General features: G+C 34.9%; 2 protein-coding genes across 2 annotated transcripts; one reads left to right on the forward strand and one right to left on the reverse strand.

Moving 5' to 3' along the window:
- The first annotated feature begins 7,147 nt into the window (after positions 1–7,147).
- Positions 7,148–12,221, forward strand: Nup50 (nuclear pore complex protein Nup50). The gene is made up of 2 exons (XM_085958537.1): positions 7,148–7,546; positions 8,144–12,221. The coding sequence occupies exons 1-2, from the start codon at positions 7,382–7,384 to the stop codon at positions 9,335–9,337; spliced, it is 1,359 nt and encodes a 452-aa protein (XP_085814663.1). The 5' UTR covers positions 7,148–7,381; the 3' UTR covers positions 9,338–12,221.
- A 4,905-nt stretch (positions 12,222–17,126) lies between these two features.
- On the reverse strand, positions 17,127–19,539 carry mip130 (Myb-interacting protein 130). The gene is made up of 2 exons (XM_085958732.1): positions 19,393–19,539; positions 17,127–19,033 (listed from the first exon to the last, which is right to left on the reverse strand). Exons 1-2 carry the CDS (start codon positions 19,409–19,411, stop codon positions 17,283–17,285), a joined length of 1,770 nt encoding a protein of 589 aa, XP_085814858.1. The 5' UTR covers positions 19,412–19,539; the 3' UTR covers positions 17,127–17,282.
- Between the last annotated feature and the right edge of the window lie 2,536 nt (positions 19,540–22,075).

Consider the following 22,075-nt stretch of genomic DNA (forward strand, 5'->3'; position numbering starts at 1 on the left):
GTTTCTTTTCTTTAGATCCAAAGAGAGGTGTTGCCATCTTTTTCTATGTTGATCTTGCAAAAGTGTAAAAAATATAGTATTTCATAAAAAAAAAAACTATAAAATAGGAACATGTTTGGTCTTGAATCTTTCAAAATTACAATATTTTCGGCATACTTTACATAAAGTTACAGTATTTTATATTTTTCACCGAATAAAAATAATTATTTTATTGTATCAAATAGTGCAAACTTCGTGATAATGAGAAAGCTGCCATAACGATAACTTGGTTCTTGTTAAAAAGGCTAGCGCATTATAGCCGCTGCAATCATACACGATACGGACTCGTGCAAAACAATCTATTTGTTTGGTTTTACATTTCACATCCTAATTCCTACTGTCAATAAATTCATCACATAGTATCTACAGCAAACTCTAAAAACAAAACTATCACAATTATAAGAATTTTGATTTCCATTTATAGAAGTACCTACCTACTAACACATTTTATTTGCTCTGTGTCAACCCTAACATTTGTAAGAAAAAGTAATGAATAGTCTAGGCAACTTCACTTACGTCGCTGTAGGATTTGTTTCCCGAATAGACCAAATGTCAATTTTACAGGAGACGAAAAACAAATTCCATTGTCGTATATTTTAATATCAGTAGATGTATCAATCATTCTTTCTATACTGTATGATTGCAACATTATCTAAGAATAGATTCCAAGAATAATATACTGGTATAAATCATTAAATGCACAGAAAATGCGTTTTATTTACAAGTACTCACTGTGGATATTCGGAAAATTTTTAGCGCTCTCTCAGAATAATGGATATTAGGGACAAAACAAGGACGTTCGGGATTTAAGACCGTAGCGTATTGCTGCACGGCCCACAGATTACTGAGTGGTCATAAAGTACGCGCCTCAAATGTTATATTTATTTACACGATAATTGTTAATAATTACCTCTACTATTTAAATACTTAATGATCGTAATTACCCAAGTTCGTATGTAATAATAACATGCGGCAATCGCTTTTTCGATTTTTTTTCGGATTAAGTAATAAAATAGTTTTTAAGTTTTTAACTATTTTTTTATTGAACGAATAATTCACAAGATTTAAGAATGTACCATTCTAATAATTGAACATACTTACATAATTTTTTTTAAATCACTTCTGAGAAAATATATTATAAGATATCTACTACTTCAATTACTAACCGACGTCACGGTCATTTCTCCAATATTTTATGATGGTACTTATGCCGGCGCTCCATTGGCACGCAAGTCAGACGATTTACAGTCTTCGGACTTTTTTTTCGCGTGGAGCACCCCAGGTCTGCGGACTTTTTAATCCGCAGACCAGGCTCGTTGGATTTCAAACATGTTTGATATTTTACTCGCCGAGCCGCTGAAATTCGTACGTTCACCACGTCACGTCACATTATTTATATCTATGCCGACGGACGACAGCGCCATCATTATTTTACTGTCATTCAAAGTGTTCGGACATCTCACATCGATAACAACAATGGTAGATCTACGAGTGCATTCGAAAAGTTTCTTGGAAGATTTTATTAGTTGTTTTAAAGACAACCCATCGTTGTGGAAGACGACCAGCCCACTATACAAGAATCGTGATGCCAAGTCCTTGGCGTATGCGGAACTTTTGGAGATTTTAATCAAGGTGGAGCCGCAGGCAAGGGTCGACGATGTTAAAAAGAAAATACAGACATTGAGGTCGGGTTACAGAAAGGAGAGAAATAAAGTAAGGACATCATATCGAAGCGGAGCCGGCACAGACGCAGTTTATCTACCCAAACTGTGGTACTATAAAAATTTGGAGTTCTTGAACGACCAAATGGAAGGTACGTAGGAATGCTTTAAAGCTATTTATTATACACGTGCAGATTATGAAATTGTCGTACCTAGCTCTGAAAGTGACATCGCATTAGATTAGCTACTATTAAGCAATTAAAACATACAGCTATGAATCATTTCTAGTCACAATAAAATTTCTTATTCTTTGCCGAGGTAGGTAATAAATAATAATAATATATAGGTACGAGGGAATGCTTTAAAGCTATTTATTATACACGTGCAGACTATGACATTGTCGTATCTCTGAAAGTGACATCGCATTAGATTAGCTACTATTAAGCAATTAAAACATACAGCTATGAATCATTTCTAGTCACAATAAAATTATTTATTCTTTGCTGAGGTAGGTAAGAAATAATAATATATAGGTACGATCATGGCGGTGGAAGCGCGGCTTATTGAGTCGTGGTCGGGTCCCAGGTTCAAATCCTGGGTCTGACAAGTACACATTGAATTTCAATTTGTGTATGAGTCAGAGTATGGACCTAATATGTTGAGCAAGTGGCTGACATCCATTTCTCGTAAAAACAAAATCTGTCAATACAAACCTCCACTCCGTGGAGGTCCATATTATGATCGGACATGGTCGAAAGAAGAAGAAAAGAAATGATCATAAAATCAAAAATCGCTCGAGTTAGGTTCCTTCAGAGACAATCAATAAATCGTCAATCATCAATCAAAATTAATGGTACAGTTTGGTTATGAGGAATACAGCGGAAAACACATTTTGAAAATACCCGATATACTGGATTACACCAATTATACCAATATCAATATTAACCGTATGAAGGAATGGGTACTTAGGGGAGAGATAATAAAAAACAAGTTTGAGTATTATGTTGTATTTTAACAATTTACATTTTGTTTTACAGAATCGAGCTCAATATCCAGCATGGTGGACGATTTGGAAAACATGTCTCCTGATGAGAGTTACTCCAACTCGTTAAACAACGAAGATTGTATTGAGGTAAAACATTTTAACTAAATTGTTACATTGGTTTAATTTATCTATTGCTTATCATACTTTCTTGCCATGTGTCAGCCCCGGTAGTATTAAAATATTTTTCGAAATCTCCTCGCGCTTTCTTAGCATTGGCAGTCGAGTTCCGATTAGTCGTTGCTTCCAAAGGCGCTAAGGTGTCCTGTGACCTCAGTCCGAGCTCTATTAAACCTGTCTCAGGATTTTCCCTATCAAGGTCATGAGAAGGAGTATAAGTATGTGTTGATTTGCGACGAAGAAAGTTGTGCAGCACACAGCAAGTTAATACAACTGTATTGATATTTTCAATTTTCATGTTTATTGGAGCTTGAAAAATGCGGAATCTAGCAGCTAAAATGCCAAAAACATTTTCTATAATTCGCCTGGCTCTGCATGTCCGATAATTATATATTCTTTTACTGTGATTTAATTGCCTTTGTGAATACGGCTTTATGAAATCGTTACGTAATGCAAAGGCTTCATCGCCAATATAAACAAATGGCAGTGCATCAGAATTAGCAGTAGGTTTTTTTGGTGCAGGTATTTTTAATCTGCCTTCGTCTAAACGTTTGAAAAAATCAGATTTTCTCAGTACGCCTCCATCAGAAATACGTCCATTTGTTCCAACATCAACATAAATAAATTCATAATTAGCATTTGCAATCGCCATCAAAACAATGCTGTGGAAATGTTTGTAATTATAAAAGTGGGAGCCGGCGCCTGCAGGTGGCACGATTGCAATGTGTTTCCCATCAACTGCGCCCAGGCAATTTGGAAATTGCCATTTACTATTAAATTCTTCTGCAATCGTCTCCATTTCTTCGTGCGTATCAGGGAACTGCAACAAAAAATAATCAACATTTTATTTACAGATAGAATATTCGCCTTCAACATCCACGTTGTCGACTACTCCAAGGTCGAATCTCAATAGAGCACCAGAACCCCCATTGTTCAAACGAAAAAAATCGAATGATAGCGCCAACAAAGTGTTAGAATTAATCACCGACAAACTAAGCAAGACTGAAGATGAATTTGATGTTTTTGGCAAAATGATGGCCATGAAACTACGATCGATGTCACAGGGACAAAGATTGCTGGCCGAGAAGCTGATGCATGAAGTTGCCTTTATGGGACAAAGTGACAAAATAATGCCAGCAACTACTGTTCATACTCAACCAGTTTATCGTATATTAAGCAAAAATGTACAAAAGCCGGTATAATAAATTAATGTTTTTTGTGTGAATAAATATCTTGTAAAATATTTGTTTTTTTGTTTGTTTTTTATGCCTATAAACCTTAAGGCTTAAGCGATACAACAAATGGTAAGTATTTGAGCTATGTTAGCAAACCTATATTATTATGTGGCCTCATTTAGAAATCAAATTCCATGCTTGCTTTTCAAAGAATATGACTAGTATTACAATACATTCAACAGGAATAATTAAGCAGCTTGCTTACAGCCTATATGGAGAGTCCTGGCTAGGTACAGCATTCTAATGGTCTATTGAATATTTAGCATGTCAACGATGGCCTTATTTGTGACTATATATATACCTATCTCAAATGCATCTTGTCTGCCATTCTTATGATGTTGCCGTCTATGATTTATATAGGTAAAACAATCCACTAAACGTTCACTTTATAAGACCAACCAATGTCTACTTGTTAATGATATATTTGTAAATTTGCCCAACTTTATTAGATGACGTATAATATAATACACACCTTGAAATATTCTCCTTTCAAAACGTCAAAAAATCTATTTATATATATCTATTTATATAAAAAATCTATTTATATATATCTGTATATTATTATATCTATATATTTCTATAATTGACAATTAAACTTATTACAAACCACCAAATAAATATTATATATCTACTATTGTAAGGAATAACAACACAAAATAATAGCATGTATAAATTAATTACCATTGGCTGCTAATATTAGGTAGGTACCAATATCCTAAGTATATAATATCCACCAAATAAATAGTTACTAACATACATATTAAATTAAATTAACTATCAGCGCATTCAAAAATAAATAATAGAATCGCCTTTATTTTCATAGAAATACCTAGATTAAAAGTAAAATAAAGACAAACAATGTTTGATTAATAATAATTTGAAATAATAATTATTTTTTACGTCATAGTAGTTGCCGGGTCATACTGTAGAATTCATATAACCGTTGGGATTTTGTGTCATTTATCAAAACAAAATGCAGTTATTTAGGTTAAAATACTCACTTCCACAACTCTACTGTAAGTTCAGGGCGAACTGGTGATGTATCAGCTATGAATGATCTCTTCAAATTTGATGAATTCACTATTAAAACAATAGTAACGTTAAAAACAATATCAATAAGACGAAATTTGAAAGAAGTCTCAGGACGGCCGAAAAATATGAAAGTGGGCGTGATTGTTTGAGAGCTAGACAGCGTGAATGTGGAAGCGAGATGCACGGCGTGAGCGCGGTTTGATTGGCTAAAGTCATATTCGGGAAATAAACACTCAGCCAGAGATATATTTCGACTGAAATTAACTTGGATATTCAGGTACGAATAGTTGGACATTCGGGAGAACGCCACGGAGTAATTGTAACTTAACATGGCGTATTCGGGTTTTTTAAAAAAATATCTCTGTTCCTAGATAAAAATATATTCCTTTTATAAATGATTTCGGTAGAGTTCGATAAAAGAAATTGAAGTGCATTAAAATGTCGATTTCGACAAAAATGGATATTCGGGAAACAAATCCTATAGCGACGATTAGAGGTTCGTTTCTTTCAACATGAACGAAACAAATCAAATTAAACCATAGACAATATACATACAAATTGTAGTTGACCGGAAATGGTTTGAGATTTGACGTTTGGTTCAGTGTATCATTGAAAATCAAACCGTTCTCGGACCATCAGAAATGGTTTGACATGAAACGTCAAACCAATTCGGACGATCCATAGACTAATGGCAATCTGTCAAAGTGTTTTGGCATTTCGGCATTTATATATCGTGAGGTGTTCATATTAATATGTTAGATATTTACACCATAGGAGTTCACTTGAATTATATGTATTATAGATTAATAATCAATACCTATTATTCATAAGTAACCATACGCGAACAAGACGCCGCTTTTGGTGTTATTATCTCAAAATCCAGCATTATTTTCTATGCAAGTTCGATTTAATATCATTACTATAATTATTATGTCAGACAAAGAATTTATTTTCATTTTATTTATATTTTGTAACGGAGATTCTAAACTACAAACTGTGTTAAATCAACCCGGAATGATCTTTATATTACCCAGCGAATTTAATATGTTCGATTGTCGTCTAAGTCACAATATCATACTGTCGACATGAACAAGTGGTCAATTATGAAAAGCTCTAATCAAAAGTCATTTTTAAAAACTCGTCATACCTATAAATCTTATAAATTAACTAAATGGCTACCTATTTATGAAGCATTCTTTATATTTTGTATATTTAAAATGAATGAATACGACAGTTTGTTAAATTTGTATTATTGTAGACCACGATAGGAGGTTAGAATTTCATAACAAGTTGACGTTTCAAATACCTATGTTTCTGTTTTAGAGACTAATATATTATGAATTAATTTTAAGTACTGGCAACACTAATTAGTTGTCAGAAAAGCGTTTCCGTGGACATTCTACCAAACGGTTCCAAATCAAATAAATCCAACGGTGCCATTTGATTCGTTCAGTTCAGGTTCAATGATACGAACTTTAGGACGCATTGGTTCGTCGTGTTGTTGATATAGTGTTGCCATTATTTTTGTGGTAATGTTGAATGTACATTACGTCAATTTTACCTAAATTATGAATATACTTCCATTTTCTTCAATCCAGCTTTGATGGGTAAAGTTGCCAAAATTTTGGCAACTTTACCTATTTTTATTTTCAGATATCTTTATTTTCTCAGTTCAGTATTAATCCTTATATGGTCATTATTTGACTCTAAAATATATTTTTCATACTCGTAAATAAAAAACATTCGACTTATGTCATCAGTATTTTGACATAATATTAACATTTTTACAAAAAAATATGATAATGTTGCCACAGTTGACGGTACATTTATAATAAATTAATACGACTTGAATTAATTTTAAGTACTAGCAACACTAATGATTAGTCGTCAGAAAGAAAAGCGAAAAGTTCTGCCAAACGGTCCCAAATCCAACCTGTGAATTGATTTGTTCGATTCAGTCTGAATGATACGAACCTTTCAAAGACGAAAACCATAGACTGAGACAAGTATATTAGTCTATGGACTAAGTCTATACTTGTACAGAAAACGTCACGTAGAGTTAAGTTCTGGGAGATATCATAATAATATTCGTAACTCTGAATATTGTTGTAATGGTTATCACTGTTAATAAGAATACATTTTTCTAATCGAACGTATGCACGTTTAAAATATTAAAAACTGACAGTGACAGCTAATTTGTAAAACCATCCTACTGCTGTCATAACCTACTCGTTTTATTATTTGGCGTTGATATGTCAACCAAACGAGCTGCGGAAAAGGAGCTAAATGCGGACAATTGGGAAGAAGTTGATGGACCAGAGGAACCCGGTCTGTACAAAGTTGCATCGCAAGAAATTCTTCGTTCGCGAATCATAAAAACAGCCAAGCGGCGTGTCCACAATCAGGACGACGACGAGGTTGTATTTCATTTCATGCATACTTATTATTAATTTTGAATAGGTATAGTAGTCTGAAACACTCAAATTCACAATAATTTATGTTGGCATGTTTAACTATTGCATATAGGTATTATTAAATAGTTTCAGCATTTTCCTTCAATACTACTTCGTGAGTAGGTACTCAACCTTTTAAAAATTTATATCAAGAATATGATATCAAGTTAAATAATACTTTTACTAATTAGTTTTACTTAATTATTAACAAGGCCCATCGTCATTGTCATAACCCACAATGATTATTTGTTGTAAATGTCTCAATATCTTTCTGTTTGTCTCAAGTTTGTCATTGCCTTATCCCTATGGATTTTGTATCTCTTTGTACACAGTGCAATCACTACAGTTTTGGTTTCGCAACCTTGCCCACTCCTCTTTCTCTAAAGAGAGAAAACAACATCCCGAGAGGTTGAGAGTTATCCATGCTCGAGACATGCTCACCTCGAAGGTGTCAGTTACATTTCCAAAATCCCTTGTCAATATCTTTCATTCAAAGATGTTCAAAACAATTTCATACCTTTTTGATAAGGCCCACATTTAACCTATGATATTACTTTTCAGCCAAAAAAAGGAATATTCAGCGGGTTTGGAGGTTTCAATAAAACACCATCATCCAATTCAGCGTCGCCTTTTGGATTTCTTTCAAAACCCTCCAATGGAAGTGCAAACCAGCCCGCGGTCGATCTGGGCAACAATTTCATGACAGCCGGCACCAGTGAAACAAAGAAATTGGAAATCAAAACTAAAGAACAGGATATCAGCAATTTAACTCCTAAAATAATAAACAAAACGCCACCTTTATCTATTCACTCTGACGAATATTGTGCGAATTTAAAAAACTTGAACCTCGGCGTTTGCGAATGGATCAAGTCACACATAGACAAAAATCCTTATTGTATACTAACGCCAATTTTTGATGATTACAATAAATATTTGAATGATATAAATAAAACCAAGACTGATTCACCTTCAAATCCTATGAGTACTAAAACACTCTCAGATAATGTATCTCCTGTCGTGTCAATGAATGAAAAGGCACTCAATAATCCTAATAGAACTGGCTCTATATTTGAAAGTAGCAGGGTTGGAGAGTGGAAGAGTTCAACTAGTACAAAAACGGTACATGTCGAATCACCAAATACATCAAAGGCTGATAAAACCGACAATAAGTTAGTGAATCCTACAAGCCTATTTAACCAAGGTTTCGCATCCACCCCTGTTTCTAAGGCTCCTATGTTTTCATTCGGTCAAAGCTCAAAGACTCCTACGGAGACCGTTGCGAGCAATTTCTCTTTTGGCACCGGGAAACCATTTTCTTTTGGTAATATAGCACATTCGGAAGTGAAGGCTGCCACGAAACCGGAGGACGAAAATGAAGACGATGAAGAACCACCGAAAGTCGACTTTACCCCCGTCGTAGAAGAAGGCAGCATCTTTTCAAAGCGTTGTAAAGTATTTGTGAAGAAGGATGGATCGTTCGGGGACAGAGGTGTCGGTACCATGTTTCTCAAGCCCATCAGTTCGAGCGAAAAGTATCAACTCATCGTTAGGGCTGATACTAGTCTTGGGAATCTACTCCTCAACCTTGTTTTATCGGAATCGATCCCGACCCAGAGGGTGGGGAAGAACAATGTAATGTTGATGTGCATTCCCACCCCCGACTCACCGTCTACGCCTGTTTCTGTTTTATTACGAGTTAAAACTTCTGATGAAGCCAATGAACTTTTGGATACTTTGAATAAATACAAAAAGTAAATTCATATAATAAAACTTCAAGTGAGGGTCTTAAACAGAGTCAAAGAAGTTCTCTCTGGATTCATTTGAATTATTGGATAAAGTAAATTCTAGAGCCCATGAAGGATTATAGGTATCAAATTCAATCTGAAACCCTGAGAAAGCTTAATTGGTTTAAAACCATTGCATACATATTGCGAATTTTACTGTTATAATATTATCTACATTTATTACCAGCTATGAGCATCTACATATTTTATATCTGTGAGAAAGAATGTTGTATTTTTGTGATTTTGGTGCATGCAACTCAATCCAAAAAATGGTTCCAAATGATATGCGGTTCAAATGTAAAATTTTAAATTGTTTACATACATAATGCATAATTAAGCTTTAGCACGTGCGTGTGCACTGCACTTGTGAAGTGTTTGCCCTTTTTTTATTACCATGGCAATGTTGTATATTGCGTGTTGCGTAAATGACCAAGTTCGATCCTAATCAGAGCATGTGGGCATTCACAGTGTGGACGTTGTATTAACAGACTTTTACAGCTTTGCATTTTTTCAGAGACATCCGCTCTGTGCGCATGACCAATGTGGATGCAAATCAATAGAATATGCCTGCATAATTCATTTTATGTTGTAAATTTGATTTTTATTAAGGTTTTAGATAGTGTTGTATTAATAAGTGAATCCCAACCATTTTTGTTTGGCAGACCCTCGAGACATTTTTTAAAATCTCACGATACCCCTATTTGGCTGACACACATTAAGTTCCAGATTACAAAATGGCCGTGCTAACCAGTAGACAATGACAAATGTAGCTCCTTAATATTTCAGTCTCAAATATCTATCTTAAAAACTAATAAAACAATGTCCACCTAAATACACCCTCACGTAAATGGAATATATATTAATATCCAAAGCGATTTCATTAAACATGGTTATTGGCATCACTAATGACAGGTTAGTTCTGCACCTTGGGAGAACAAACAACGGATGCCCTCGATTCCTAAGGTAATTATCAGAGACACACAAGCCAACGCCACCAAGAATGGCAGAGTTCACATTTGCCACGTATAAGTCGGAAAACTAAATAAAGATCCCTTCTAAATTTTAAGCTACAGCATGTAAGCATACCTAAGAGAAAGTCAGTCGGATAGAGCCACGGATAATATCCATACAGCCGAGAGTAAAGGAGTCTCAAAAATTTCTTTTGGACTCTCCACCATAAAGCCGTACTTCTACTGATGCGGGGCCCAAACAATAGACCCACTCTCAAGTCTGCTTCTAAGGAGTTATAGAGAATTTTTAGTACCGTGACATCCGGGAAGTACGCAAGACAAAGCCCAACATTGAAGATGTAGGTACCTATCTTTGCGTGAGTTTTTCTGAATTCTCGCGGAGTTCCTGACAGATCTCGTGAATCCTCAGGGTCACGTGGAACGCGGTTGGGAATCACTGCATCAAGTTTTTTACCTGATCCGTCAAATCCACTTCAATATTCTAAAATAACATCATACTGTTATACGATATAATTTATTGTTGATTGGTTATTAAATTTAAACATTTCATTTTAATAATGCTTGTATAGGAATTTACTATACAAAATATATTCATAAATCTTTTACTATTTCAGTTCATGGGGTGTTTTTTTTTTATTTACCCATGCTATTTATAATAATACTTATGTATATTTTCGATCAAAACAAATAAAATTCTTCTATGTCTATTATCAGCTGAATGTTTGTAAGTTACATAGTACATACGTATATCATAGGTCTTCATCTGTAATCACTCTATATTTTGTGAACACCAAAAAACTTGATAAAAAAAAAAAAAGCCATAAAAAAGCCTGTAAGGTTATAATTCTCGAAAAATTCTGTATAAAAACTATGGTCAGAGGTAAATGCACATTTAATTATCAGCGGTTGTGACAATGCAAATATTATGTTATTATTTTTCGATGCAATGGTGTATAATCCTATTCAGTGGCGTCGTAATTTGATTTTAATACTGCAATAATAATATATTGTAATTTAAATAGTGTTCACACGTTATACCCTGTTTACACGTGCATGGATTTACTGCTGACAGTACGTATTATCGTGGCCATCACAATAAAATGCACGTGTAAACATGTATTATCATGCAAGTTGCAAGATTGCATGCAGTATCAAAAAAGTTCGAAAGCTTCTGAATTTTCACACGACAGTTGGGATTTGTTTTATGCGCAGTAGAACGACAGTGGCGAACCTCCCAGTCAAAAAACAAACTACACCGCGCAGACTCATTTTGAGGTTAAGCGATTCTCATAACCTGTTAAATAGTACTATAAAATGACAACATCGCGACTCGCACTTTTATGTGTAAACAGTTATTATCGCAATAGTTTAAAATACACATTATTGCTGCAAGTAAATCCATATACGTGTACGGGCGTTATTAGTTGAAGTACATAATGTACATGCTTATAATTATTTTGAAATAAAGTTTTTGTTAATTCTGCACGTTCCAAAAGAAACATTTTATTGTAATTGTATTAATTTTTCAGTAATTATTTTAATTGTATTATATATTTGCCACTATCAGAAGGTACTTGATAATTTTTATATACGGTTTAAGATTATTTTCTTTTATAAAAATTATTGAAAATGTCGGCATAATTGGAATATAAAATTTATTTCATATTAAAATATTAGTGAAATATGTTGTTGAGTTTTTCAAGACATAAAGATAAATGACTGCTTCATCATATTCTATCTATTGTATATTATTCTATATTTTGTAGGATTTATGTGTATATCTGAATAAAATTACTTGTTATGTAAAACTTTTACTCGAAAGTATTCACTGGATATCATTTACAAACAATCCCATGTCAATAAATCATAAGAGGCATCACCATAGATGTGAAAATAGAGTTTTATTAACTATACTTTTAGTTTCTATACCTACCCAAACCTCCCATACTATTAATGGTGGTTCTGATCAGTTAGGATCAGTGTTAACTAAAACATGCCAGACGGGGTATGAAAACAAGATATTTGGCAGGAGAAATTCTAGATTTTTTGTATATATTTTCCCAGAAACTTTTCTAAAAATTTACAAAAAAATCCCATTCTATCCTATTATCTGTATGCATTCAATAGGTACCGCACTATATTATGTTGTTTTATTTCTCATGTACCGACCTACATTCATTAAGTACCAATGTGATGGTCAGAAAATTGATATGCCTGAAATTATCTAAACAAAATATCTAGCATATTTAAAACTGTTGAAAGTATCAAAAAACGCCACAGGTTGATGCCTATCAAGATATGCTAGATCTAGCAAGAAAAACGCTAAATTGGCAACGCATACTTTAATTGGACAACACAAACATAGACCCCTTCAAAACAACCCGCTCCGCACTACACTCGGTCTTAATCGAGCATAACCTACATTTGTGTGAAGCATCAGTAGTTTTTTACGCCTGGGAATGTCTCGGTAGCAGATGGCCATGTGGCTTGGCCTTTGACTGAGTTTACTGAAGGGCATAATTTAATAAAAATTGCCATGGGAGAGAAAAGCATGGCGATTTAATTTAATGCTATACCTATACAATACAAACAAAACTATGTGAAGACATCTTCATGTCCGCAATAGGACGTTGCAAATCTTTAAAATACAATATAACGTCACCGTTTTAGCAAAACCATCTATGTGTTGCTTTTATCAAAAGTGACTTAAATACCGTGTCATTCCTTATTTTTTTCTATATAGTCCAGTAAAATGATCTATGTTTTCGGTAAACTCGTTCCGAAGTTATTTCTTAAAATAAAAAACAACTATGTGTATATATTATAGTAACACATAGATGGTATTTTGATATCGAGAGTGTAATGTTTTTTTACAGTTGGCTACATATAGGTAGTTTGTTTTTATATTGTGCATTATGGTCTTGCACGACAGATTGAAAGTGCATGCTCACATAAGTTGACATGGCAAATAAAAAAACAATATAACTCGCAATTATTCAAGATTACGCGTTTGCCAAATTTTTTTTATAAATACCCTGGGTATAGGCGAGAATTAATTTACAAGTTGGGTAAACAACTACAAATGTCTCGATGACAGTAGCCAATTGAAAGCTATGACAGATAATAAGAATCTGACTGAAGATAAATAATTGGTAGTGCAACCAAAAATCAAAACGTGAGAGATTTGTGGGAAAAATGTTACATTGTGGTTGGATCTAATTCTCAAAGTTCCCTGCCATTATTGCAGATTAAATACCTCCAGGGTGTATGTGGAATCGTGCTTCCGATCCAAAATACAAATGCATGATTTTTTTAATTTAATTCTTAAACACCAAAAAATCAGTATCCACCAACCACAAAAAGATCAGTGTGCCATCTGCTGTCAAGACTTTCAGAAATGGAATACAATAGCCGCATTATTTAAAAAAAAAAAAATATGCTAGAAAGACCAAAAATGAAATGAAGGAGAGAAGGAAATGAAGAAGATTACTGGATGGTTAGTAATCACGATGGATCTCCCAAAGTGTGCTGCTATGTCCAAAAACACAAGCATCAAAAATGTATTATAAACAAAAGCTGCAACTACACAATTTCACCATATATATTCTTAATAATGATGACGTAGAGCTATATGTATGGCAAGAGGGAAATGGTGGGATATCTTCTAATGACTTTGTCTCATCTCATCGAAAGCAGGACGATACAATGAAACAATTCTAATATCGTATGGGTGTGGCTATCAAAACCGAAATAAATTATTAGCTACTGCTCTAAGTGAAATATCTAGAGAAAAAAAACATTGAGATTCAACAGCTTTTTCTAGAAAAAGGGCACACCATGATGGAGGCCGATAGTGTACATGCCACCTTGGAAAAGTATTTTAAGCTTTCAATATATTCACCGTCTGATTATATAGCACGTATGCGGCTGGCAACAACAGCGACAACAGGGCTTTAGAGGCCACCACCCTATTGCGTTTATTGTCGACTGTGAGCAAACGCGGCACCCATCTTGCAGAAATTTTTTTCATGCCCAATTTGTCATGTAAAATAGAAATGACGCTACCTTTTGAGATCCCTGTAACCTCAATTATCTCACTCAACTTTAATCTTCGGTCACTTAACACCATATCGTGGATTTTATTGATCATTTCTGGTGTAGTCACCACTACAGGACGTTCTGAGCGTGGTTCATCCTTTGTTGATGTACGACCACGTTTAAATTCATTTAACCAGTTATAAATAGTTGCAAGTGAAGGATCAGATGTGCCGTGAACTAAATCCAACTCATTTTTTATTTCCTTTGCTGTTAACCCTTTTATATTAAAATGTTTAATAACAGCTCTAAACTCAATTTTCTCCATTTTTGTAAACAAGCAAATTTTTTTTTTAAATGTACGAGAAACACACAACAACCCGACCAATCTGATTGAAACTTCGCAGCATACTGAATCGGTAGTGCCGCTGCATGAAAACAAACCGCTTACAGTACTAGTCGCGCCACCTGTCGGCTTTTCTAAGGACTTATTGACCCACCCTCGTATAATATCATCTGACTATTGCATTAATAATTAATAGGTATAATGATATTGCAATTTATCACTGACCCACTATGTATATTTTAACTATTATTTATGTAACAGTTTTTCATGAGTGCAAATTTATTATTATTCACATTTTGATTAATAAATTAGACTGTGTATTTACAAAACGATCTAAACGACTTATGTAACATCTCAAACTGTATTTTTATTAATTTTGTATTAAAAATAAAAGATTTTTGTAAACAAAATAATAATCTTAGACCATTTTCTGATTATAATGCAGTAATCTTCATAATTTTTATGCTTAAATGTAATATTATTTTTTTATTCAGTTTTATCCTTCTGCACAATTTGAGAAAGTGCACATAGCTGGTTTTGCTAACAGTGACGATAATTGGTTTCTGTGGCAACCATGTCGGACCGTCCAATGGGCCCAGCAGCTGGTTGGACCGACAAGCATCTCTTCCCTCTCGGACATTCCTAGAGGATGTGGCTTACATCCTGTAGTTCTCCGCCACATGGACATGTTGGCCGGGTAACAAGTCCAAGCTCATAGAGCTTGACAGCGAATCAACCATGGCCATTGGATCTAAATATACCTACATTGAAGAATACTATGTGAATTTTGCCAGACCCGGTATTCAAACCTGAGACCCTCAACTACCCAATGAAAACGTAACCTCTTGGCCATCGCTGAAAAATAAGTGATGCTTAATAATTTAGATCTTTTTTAATATGCTTACGACTCTATTATTTTACGAATTTCAGCATTCTGCTATGATTTACAAGTCTGAATTCGGCCTGACAGATATAATTCGCTTACGAATTATAGTATAATTGGTACTTTGGTTAAAGAAATATGTTGAATTCTATTGCATGTACCATGATTTGAAATTCTTCAGATTCATAAAATGATAGGGTGAACTTGGCAGGCCATGTCCAGCACCAGAGACACAGGTACCAAAAACAGTCATGTTGGGAAACAAGGACGAAGGAGGCCACGGATATATTGGAGGGAGGTATGAAGACCAACGAAAGAGTCTCAACGTTGAAGACAGGATTAGGGCCACACAGGATCGTGCCAGATGGAAGAGGCTAAGGCTCGAGTTGAGTTGTATAAACAAAATTTAAGTTATTTTTTTAAGTGTGAAGTTAATAAGGAATTTACAATTATTCATGAAGCGGTACAGAAATGTTTTCTAGTCAATTGTCGCAATCCAATTTTTCAAGTAAAACGCAGCCTTGTTATTTACATATTATTACCATGCAAATTATGTATTCAATAAGTATAATGGGTAAGTAATATTTACCCTTGGTTATATCAATAAAACAAAAGTATGTTTTGAAAACAAGTTATTTATTATATCTTTATCCATATTTAAATAATTTATTTTTCATTCCATATTACTAATATAAAATAATAATTACATTAACTAAATTGGTAGGTAATTATAACCATTTTGGCATTTAGCTCGCAAGACTTAAATTTGTGTACAATTACGTAATTTCTTGCTAAAAAATGTGCCACAATAAGATTAATATTATACATTACATACTTTTTCAATAATTTGAGAATATTTTAATATGACATACGATATAGGCACCAAATAATGGTGGGTTACAAATCAAAATAGAATATTAATTCTACATTGAAAGCATAAATTAATATTAAATTGAAATAATATCTATTTATATACATAAGTTTACCACAGAAAACTATTCACACCTTCCATTAAAAGGCTAGTACATAACACCGAACATTGCAATGTCCACAAAATAATTTTAATTAAAAAACAAAATTATTAATACATCCATAACATCAACAGGTTAAAGTTCCATTACGACAAAACAACATATTGAAACACATTCGAGCGCACAGCACTGGCTGCGCAATAATTCAGATGAATAGAACCAATTCCATATCGAGTATGAAAATTAAAATATAATTAGTTTACAAAAAAATAGAATTGCTTGCGTCCAATACGATATATTATTATAAAGAGCCTCACCCTGAATTGACTTATGGGGCAGTTTTATGTCAATAAATAATTCCAGTCTTATTATAAAATATATCTTTAATAATAGCGTTAACTGTCAATTCATGATGGTAAGACAATATAATAATTAAAATAAAACACAGTTAGTATGCAGTACTTATTTCACATGAGTACATAGTTTAATAATTATCAGGATTGGTTTTGTCCGCTTCAATGGGATAATAAATATATTATATTATAATAGAACAATATTATTGTAAGCTGTCGACAATGTTCCATCGAAGCAGACGAAACCAGTCCTGATTATTATTAAACTATGCAGAATAAGTACCTACTTGCTACATAATATTGTTTTATTTTAATTATAAAATATATATTAAGTATATTAAACATAAATTAGAAAAATTATTTTTCTGGATGCATGTATGAATTCAGACCTAAAGGGCCGAGTGCCATTTGTATTCGCTGCATATGAATTTCAACGCAATTCTGGAAGACATTGTGTTCGTTTGGATTGAGTTTCATTTTAATTTGATTCATGGTTTCGTGGAGCACTTTTAATTCGTAAGCATTCTGGACAGAGTCGGATAAACTCTTTACTTGCAGCATTAAAGCCGTAAGATCTGTAATCAGTTCAATGATGGAATCATTTTTAACTACTACGTGGGCCATACTCGATAAACTTTTTTCTACAATTTCAACAGACTCCAAACGGCACTTTTCTCTTACATGCGAAGGTGTCAACATGGCAGCGACACTCAGACCGGGAGCAATGTCTTGGCAGAAACTTTGAACTTCATTAAGATACTTTTGGAGATCATAGTTCATTTTGTCCAGTTCGATCACGATGGCTGCATATTTGCGCTCAAACTCGACTGGTACCTTTTGCCCGAACGATCTTCTCTTCTCTATCTCGCCGTTGAACTCTTTCAGTTTGGCGATTTTAGTCCTTTTGGCGTTAAGAATTTTGGTAATTCTAACAATGTGTTCCAGAAATCTAACGGGATAACCTCCTATAGTTGTTACCTCTTCTGATTTAATGATGCTGGTGTTGGCCCCGAGCAACGGATCGTTATAAGATTTATCCACGCCTGAGAAACTTTTATTTTGATAATGGGTTATCAATTCCTGCATTATAAATTTTGGTCTAAACTTTTGCGACATTATACTGGAAATACTGAGAGTTTCCGGAGGTTCATTCGACAGGACTTCGTAATCGGGAACGGAGTGAGTGCCGAGGCCATTTCGTTCAAATGTTATTCGGTAAGTATTGTTAGAAGTGTCAACGGCGTCGATGCTGCCAGTGAAGAGGCCATCTTGAGGTTTGCGCAGCCTAGCTGTCACTTTAGTGCCAACTATAAGTTGCATGGGAATTTCATTTGGTAAATCTTTGCAAGAGATATTGCCATTTTTACGCTGCTGCAGAAATCTTATTTTTTGACGCTTACGCTCTAAATCTTTTCTCTCTTCCGCGAAAAATGCTTGAGAGCATCTCCTCGGTTTTCCCATCATTCTTCGTATTTTTGTCCACTGAACTTGAGCCAATTTGCGATTGGCAAGCTTCGGAAAAGATTCCTTCAGACAGATAGTGAAATCATTTTCTCCATCAAACAGCGGTTTATCGAGATTACTGTAAAAATGCTCAAAGCAAACCCACTTGTGCGCTTTCGGCAGCTTGAGAAGATTTCGAAGCCTCATACCAATTCTCTGTCCCGCCTTTCTGTCAGGTGAAAGGCTGGGGGCGGATTCTGATCTGTCCGCGCTGCTGCGCCGAGATGTGTCTCTCGTCATCCGCGGGGTCTTAGTGGGAGTCTTTTGTTTCTTGGAAGCTGACAGCGTCAGCTTGCTGGGCGTCTTGATGGGGGTCGTCTTGGGCCCTCTCTTGGGCGAAGACCTCGGAGGCGGCGCGTTGACTATGTCGTCGTCGAAGAAGAGCCTGTTTTTTTTTCTTATCCTCGCTGGCATTCCGCGAGCGTTCAACTTCTGAAGCGGTTGTGTCGGAGCAGGCTTCGGAGGTAGCGTGGTGCCCACACGGTGCAGGCCGAGGGCCGCGGGTCCGAACGCCGGCGGCGCTCCGTCTTCCTCTTCTACGTCCATGTCGTCGGGTTCTTCTTTTATCTTCGTTACGTTATTTCCATTTTTCAAATTGTATTCATCTGAAAAGCCAAAAATGAAAATTCTATGAAATATTGCATAATAGAGGCAAAATACACAGATTCTGCAAAAACCCACGATCGATCATCCATTTTCTGACCGACAGTCTGCATAATGATGTTTCAAGGGAATCACAATACTGCTATCATTGTGACGTTTGAAATAATATTTGAATTTTTTCAAATTTTGAATGTTCGCGATGAAAGTTTAGATTGGAAGGGAAAAGAAAAGACCCATCGACGTTAAATTGATTTTCAAATGAATCACGAGGAAAGGAAGTTCAATAAAATGTCACAAATATGCCCTAACTTTACACTCTTATTATCATTCAAAAGATACAAAATTCAAAAACAAAACTCACATTCAAGTCGGTCCGCCATGTTGACGTAGTGACCTTAAAATTTCTTCTACCAGAGGGCGCGACGAAGCGAATGAGCGGGGGAAATTGACTTGTCAAATATTTTCTATCAACGTTTGATTCATTTTTAAATAAACTTAATGCAAAATACCAATATGCAAATAATCATCCCCCTCAGAGCATATGGAGAGTATTTTTGATGTCTAAATAACACTTAATACTTCTAAAAATAATATTATCGTACAGTAAGCTTTCAAAACGCAGAATATACCAATATCAGTCATACCAACTTTAGTACACGATTGCTAGTGTAGCCATCTACGAACAGACCATAGACAATAAACTACAATAAAGGAATTAATAGGAATATTTGAACAAATTTTGGTATATATTATCATAATATGTATTTTATAGAAACAACGGCAATAATGCTATGTATAAATTATTTAGCATCCATAATACATAATATTATTATTATAAACAGCCTAAAATTAAGTAAATATAAGAAAATGGTATAGGGTTGGTATCAAAGAGATTGGACTCCTCCCACAGAGGGAGCACACAAAATGTCAATGCGTACTCGTTTTAATGAGCCAAAGTTGTATCCTTATGAAATTAGGTACACTTTGCTGCAAATGGACCATACTCGGACATAAACCCGCCCCACTGAGTATTTTTTTTATCAATTAGCTTAAGCTTACTACCAATTTATGATAAACGTATTTTCATTATAAAAAGTTCCCGCAGTAAAAACTTTATTAGGATTCAGGGTAAGAAAGAATAATGCAAATGGAAGTATTTCATTTTTAATAGCAATACAAAAAATTACAATATTTTGAAAAATTAAACACTAATCAGTTAATAGCAAATGGGTAAATCTTGGAATAAAAAATATGGTCTTGTTCTTACATATTGTTCTATATAAAATAACATAGTATTATTGTTTGGATAAAACTGTTAAATAAAAAACACAAATAATAACACAGTTAATTACAAACAAAAAAAAATGTATATTATCTCTTTGGGTTACAATCTCTTTGGGTTAGTTACACCATCTATAACTCAAGAACGGCCGGACCGATTTTCATGATCTTTGATTTGTTGGAATACCTCCTCCCCGAATAGCAGAATAACTATTAAAACATCGGATAAAATCACGGAAAAAAATATGAAGATAATTCATTATCTCATACATTTTGTATGGAACGGCGTTTGACTGATTTCGATAAAAAAAATTGTTTGTCTCGGTCTCGAGAAGTTTCCTCGCGCATTGGAAAAATTAGAAAATCACAAAAAAATTAAATCCGTATACAACTAAATAATAATAAACTGCGTTCGGAGGAGTATATTTTTATTCATTTACGGGAGGCAATCAGCACCGAATGAGATGCAGCTAATGTTGGTCGATTGACTATTCTACCGGCGACGTACATTGGCAGCCCGCGTCATATGAATGAATATGCGCAAGATGCAATGACATATTATTATGTTCGTCATTACGGTCGTCCAGATCTATTCGCCACCTTTACGTGCAATCCGAAATGGATAGAAATTGTTCAACTGCTGCTCCCCGGACAAATATCATGTGATCGGCACGACATCACCGCACGTGTCTTCAAACAAAACATCCTGTCGCTGATGAACTACATTGTTAAGCATCGCGTCTTTGGGTATACTTGATGTTGGATGTATTCGATTGAATGGCAAAAACGAGGCTTGCCGCATGCACACATTTTAATTTGGTTAGTCGAAAGAATTCGACCAGACCAAATAGATGACATCATATGTGCCGAGATTCCTGATCCCGAAACCGATCCAGATCTGCATGATGTTGTAATTACTAACATGATTCACGGATGGCGCCATCAACCCCCCAATCAAGTGTTCCAAGCGTTATCCACGAAATTTGACGGCGGAAACTATCACTGCCAACGATGGTTATCCAATGTATCGGCGTCGATCACCCGATGATATCGGTAGAACTATCACAACGAAAGTGAAGGAAAACGATATCGTGGTCGACAACACTTGGATTGTTCCGTATTCGCCACTTCTTTCTAATACATTCCAGGTGCATTGCAACGTGGAGTAGGTATTGCAATTCAGTGAAGTCCATCAAATACATCTGCAAATATGTCAAACTCAATGTTCAAACTCCCAATACCAACAATGAAATCACGCACTATAAAGTTGGTCAATATGTGAGCTGCAATGAAGCGATTTGACGTATTTTCTCATACCCCATACATGAACGTCGTCCCACTGCTGTAGATTTGGCGGTGCATCTGAAAAATGGTCAACGAGTTTATTTCAACGCATCGAATGTTGCTCAACGTGCTGAAACATCTCCAGCGACAACATTGACCAGTTTCTTTTCGATTTGCCTAAGCGATCCGTTTGCACGAACGTTGTTCTACTCTGAGATGCCACGTTATTACACTTGGAATGCTTCATCGAAGAAATTTCAGCGTCGGAAGCAAGGCGATGCGGTTTCTAATCATCCGGATGTGCGTTCTACCGATGCTCTTGATCGCATTTACACAGTTCATCCGAAAAATGACGAATGCTTCTACATGCGGTTGTTGCTGGTGGATGTTCTTGGGCCGACATCATTTGAATCACTTCAAACTGACAATGGTGTAGCGTGTCCAACATTTCGTGCTGCATGTCAACAGCTCAATTTGCT

The sequence above is a fragment of the Rhyacophila brunnea genome, unplaced genomic scaffold, assembly GCF_057557595.1.
Source record: "Rhyacophila brunnea isolate RB1 unplaced genomic scaffold, BYU_Rbru_1.0 scaffold_8, whole genome shotgun sequence".
Lineage (NCBI taxonomy): Eukaryota > Metazoa > Arthropoda > Insecta > Trichoptera > Rhyacophilidae > Rhyacophila > Rhyacophila brunnea.

Bases quoted from the DNA above. Each gene is read 5' to 3' on its own strand.
- Nup50 (XM_085958537.1), top strand. From the start codon at position 7,382: ATGTCAACCAAACGAGCTGCGGAAAAGGAGCTAAATGCGGACAATTGG. The intron at 7,547-8,143 runs GTTGTATTTCAT...ATTACTTTTCAG, and splicing joins ACAATCAGGACGACGACGAG to CCAAAAAAAGGAATATTCAG.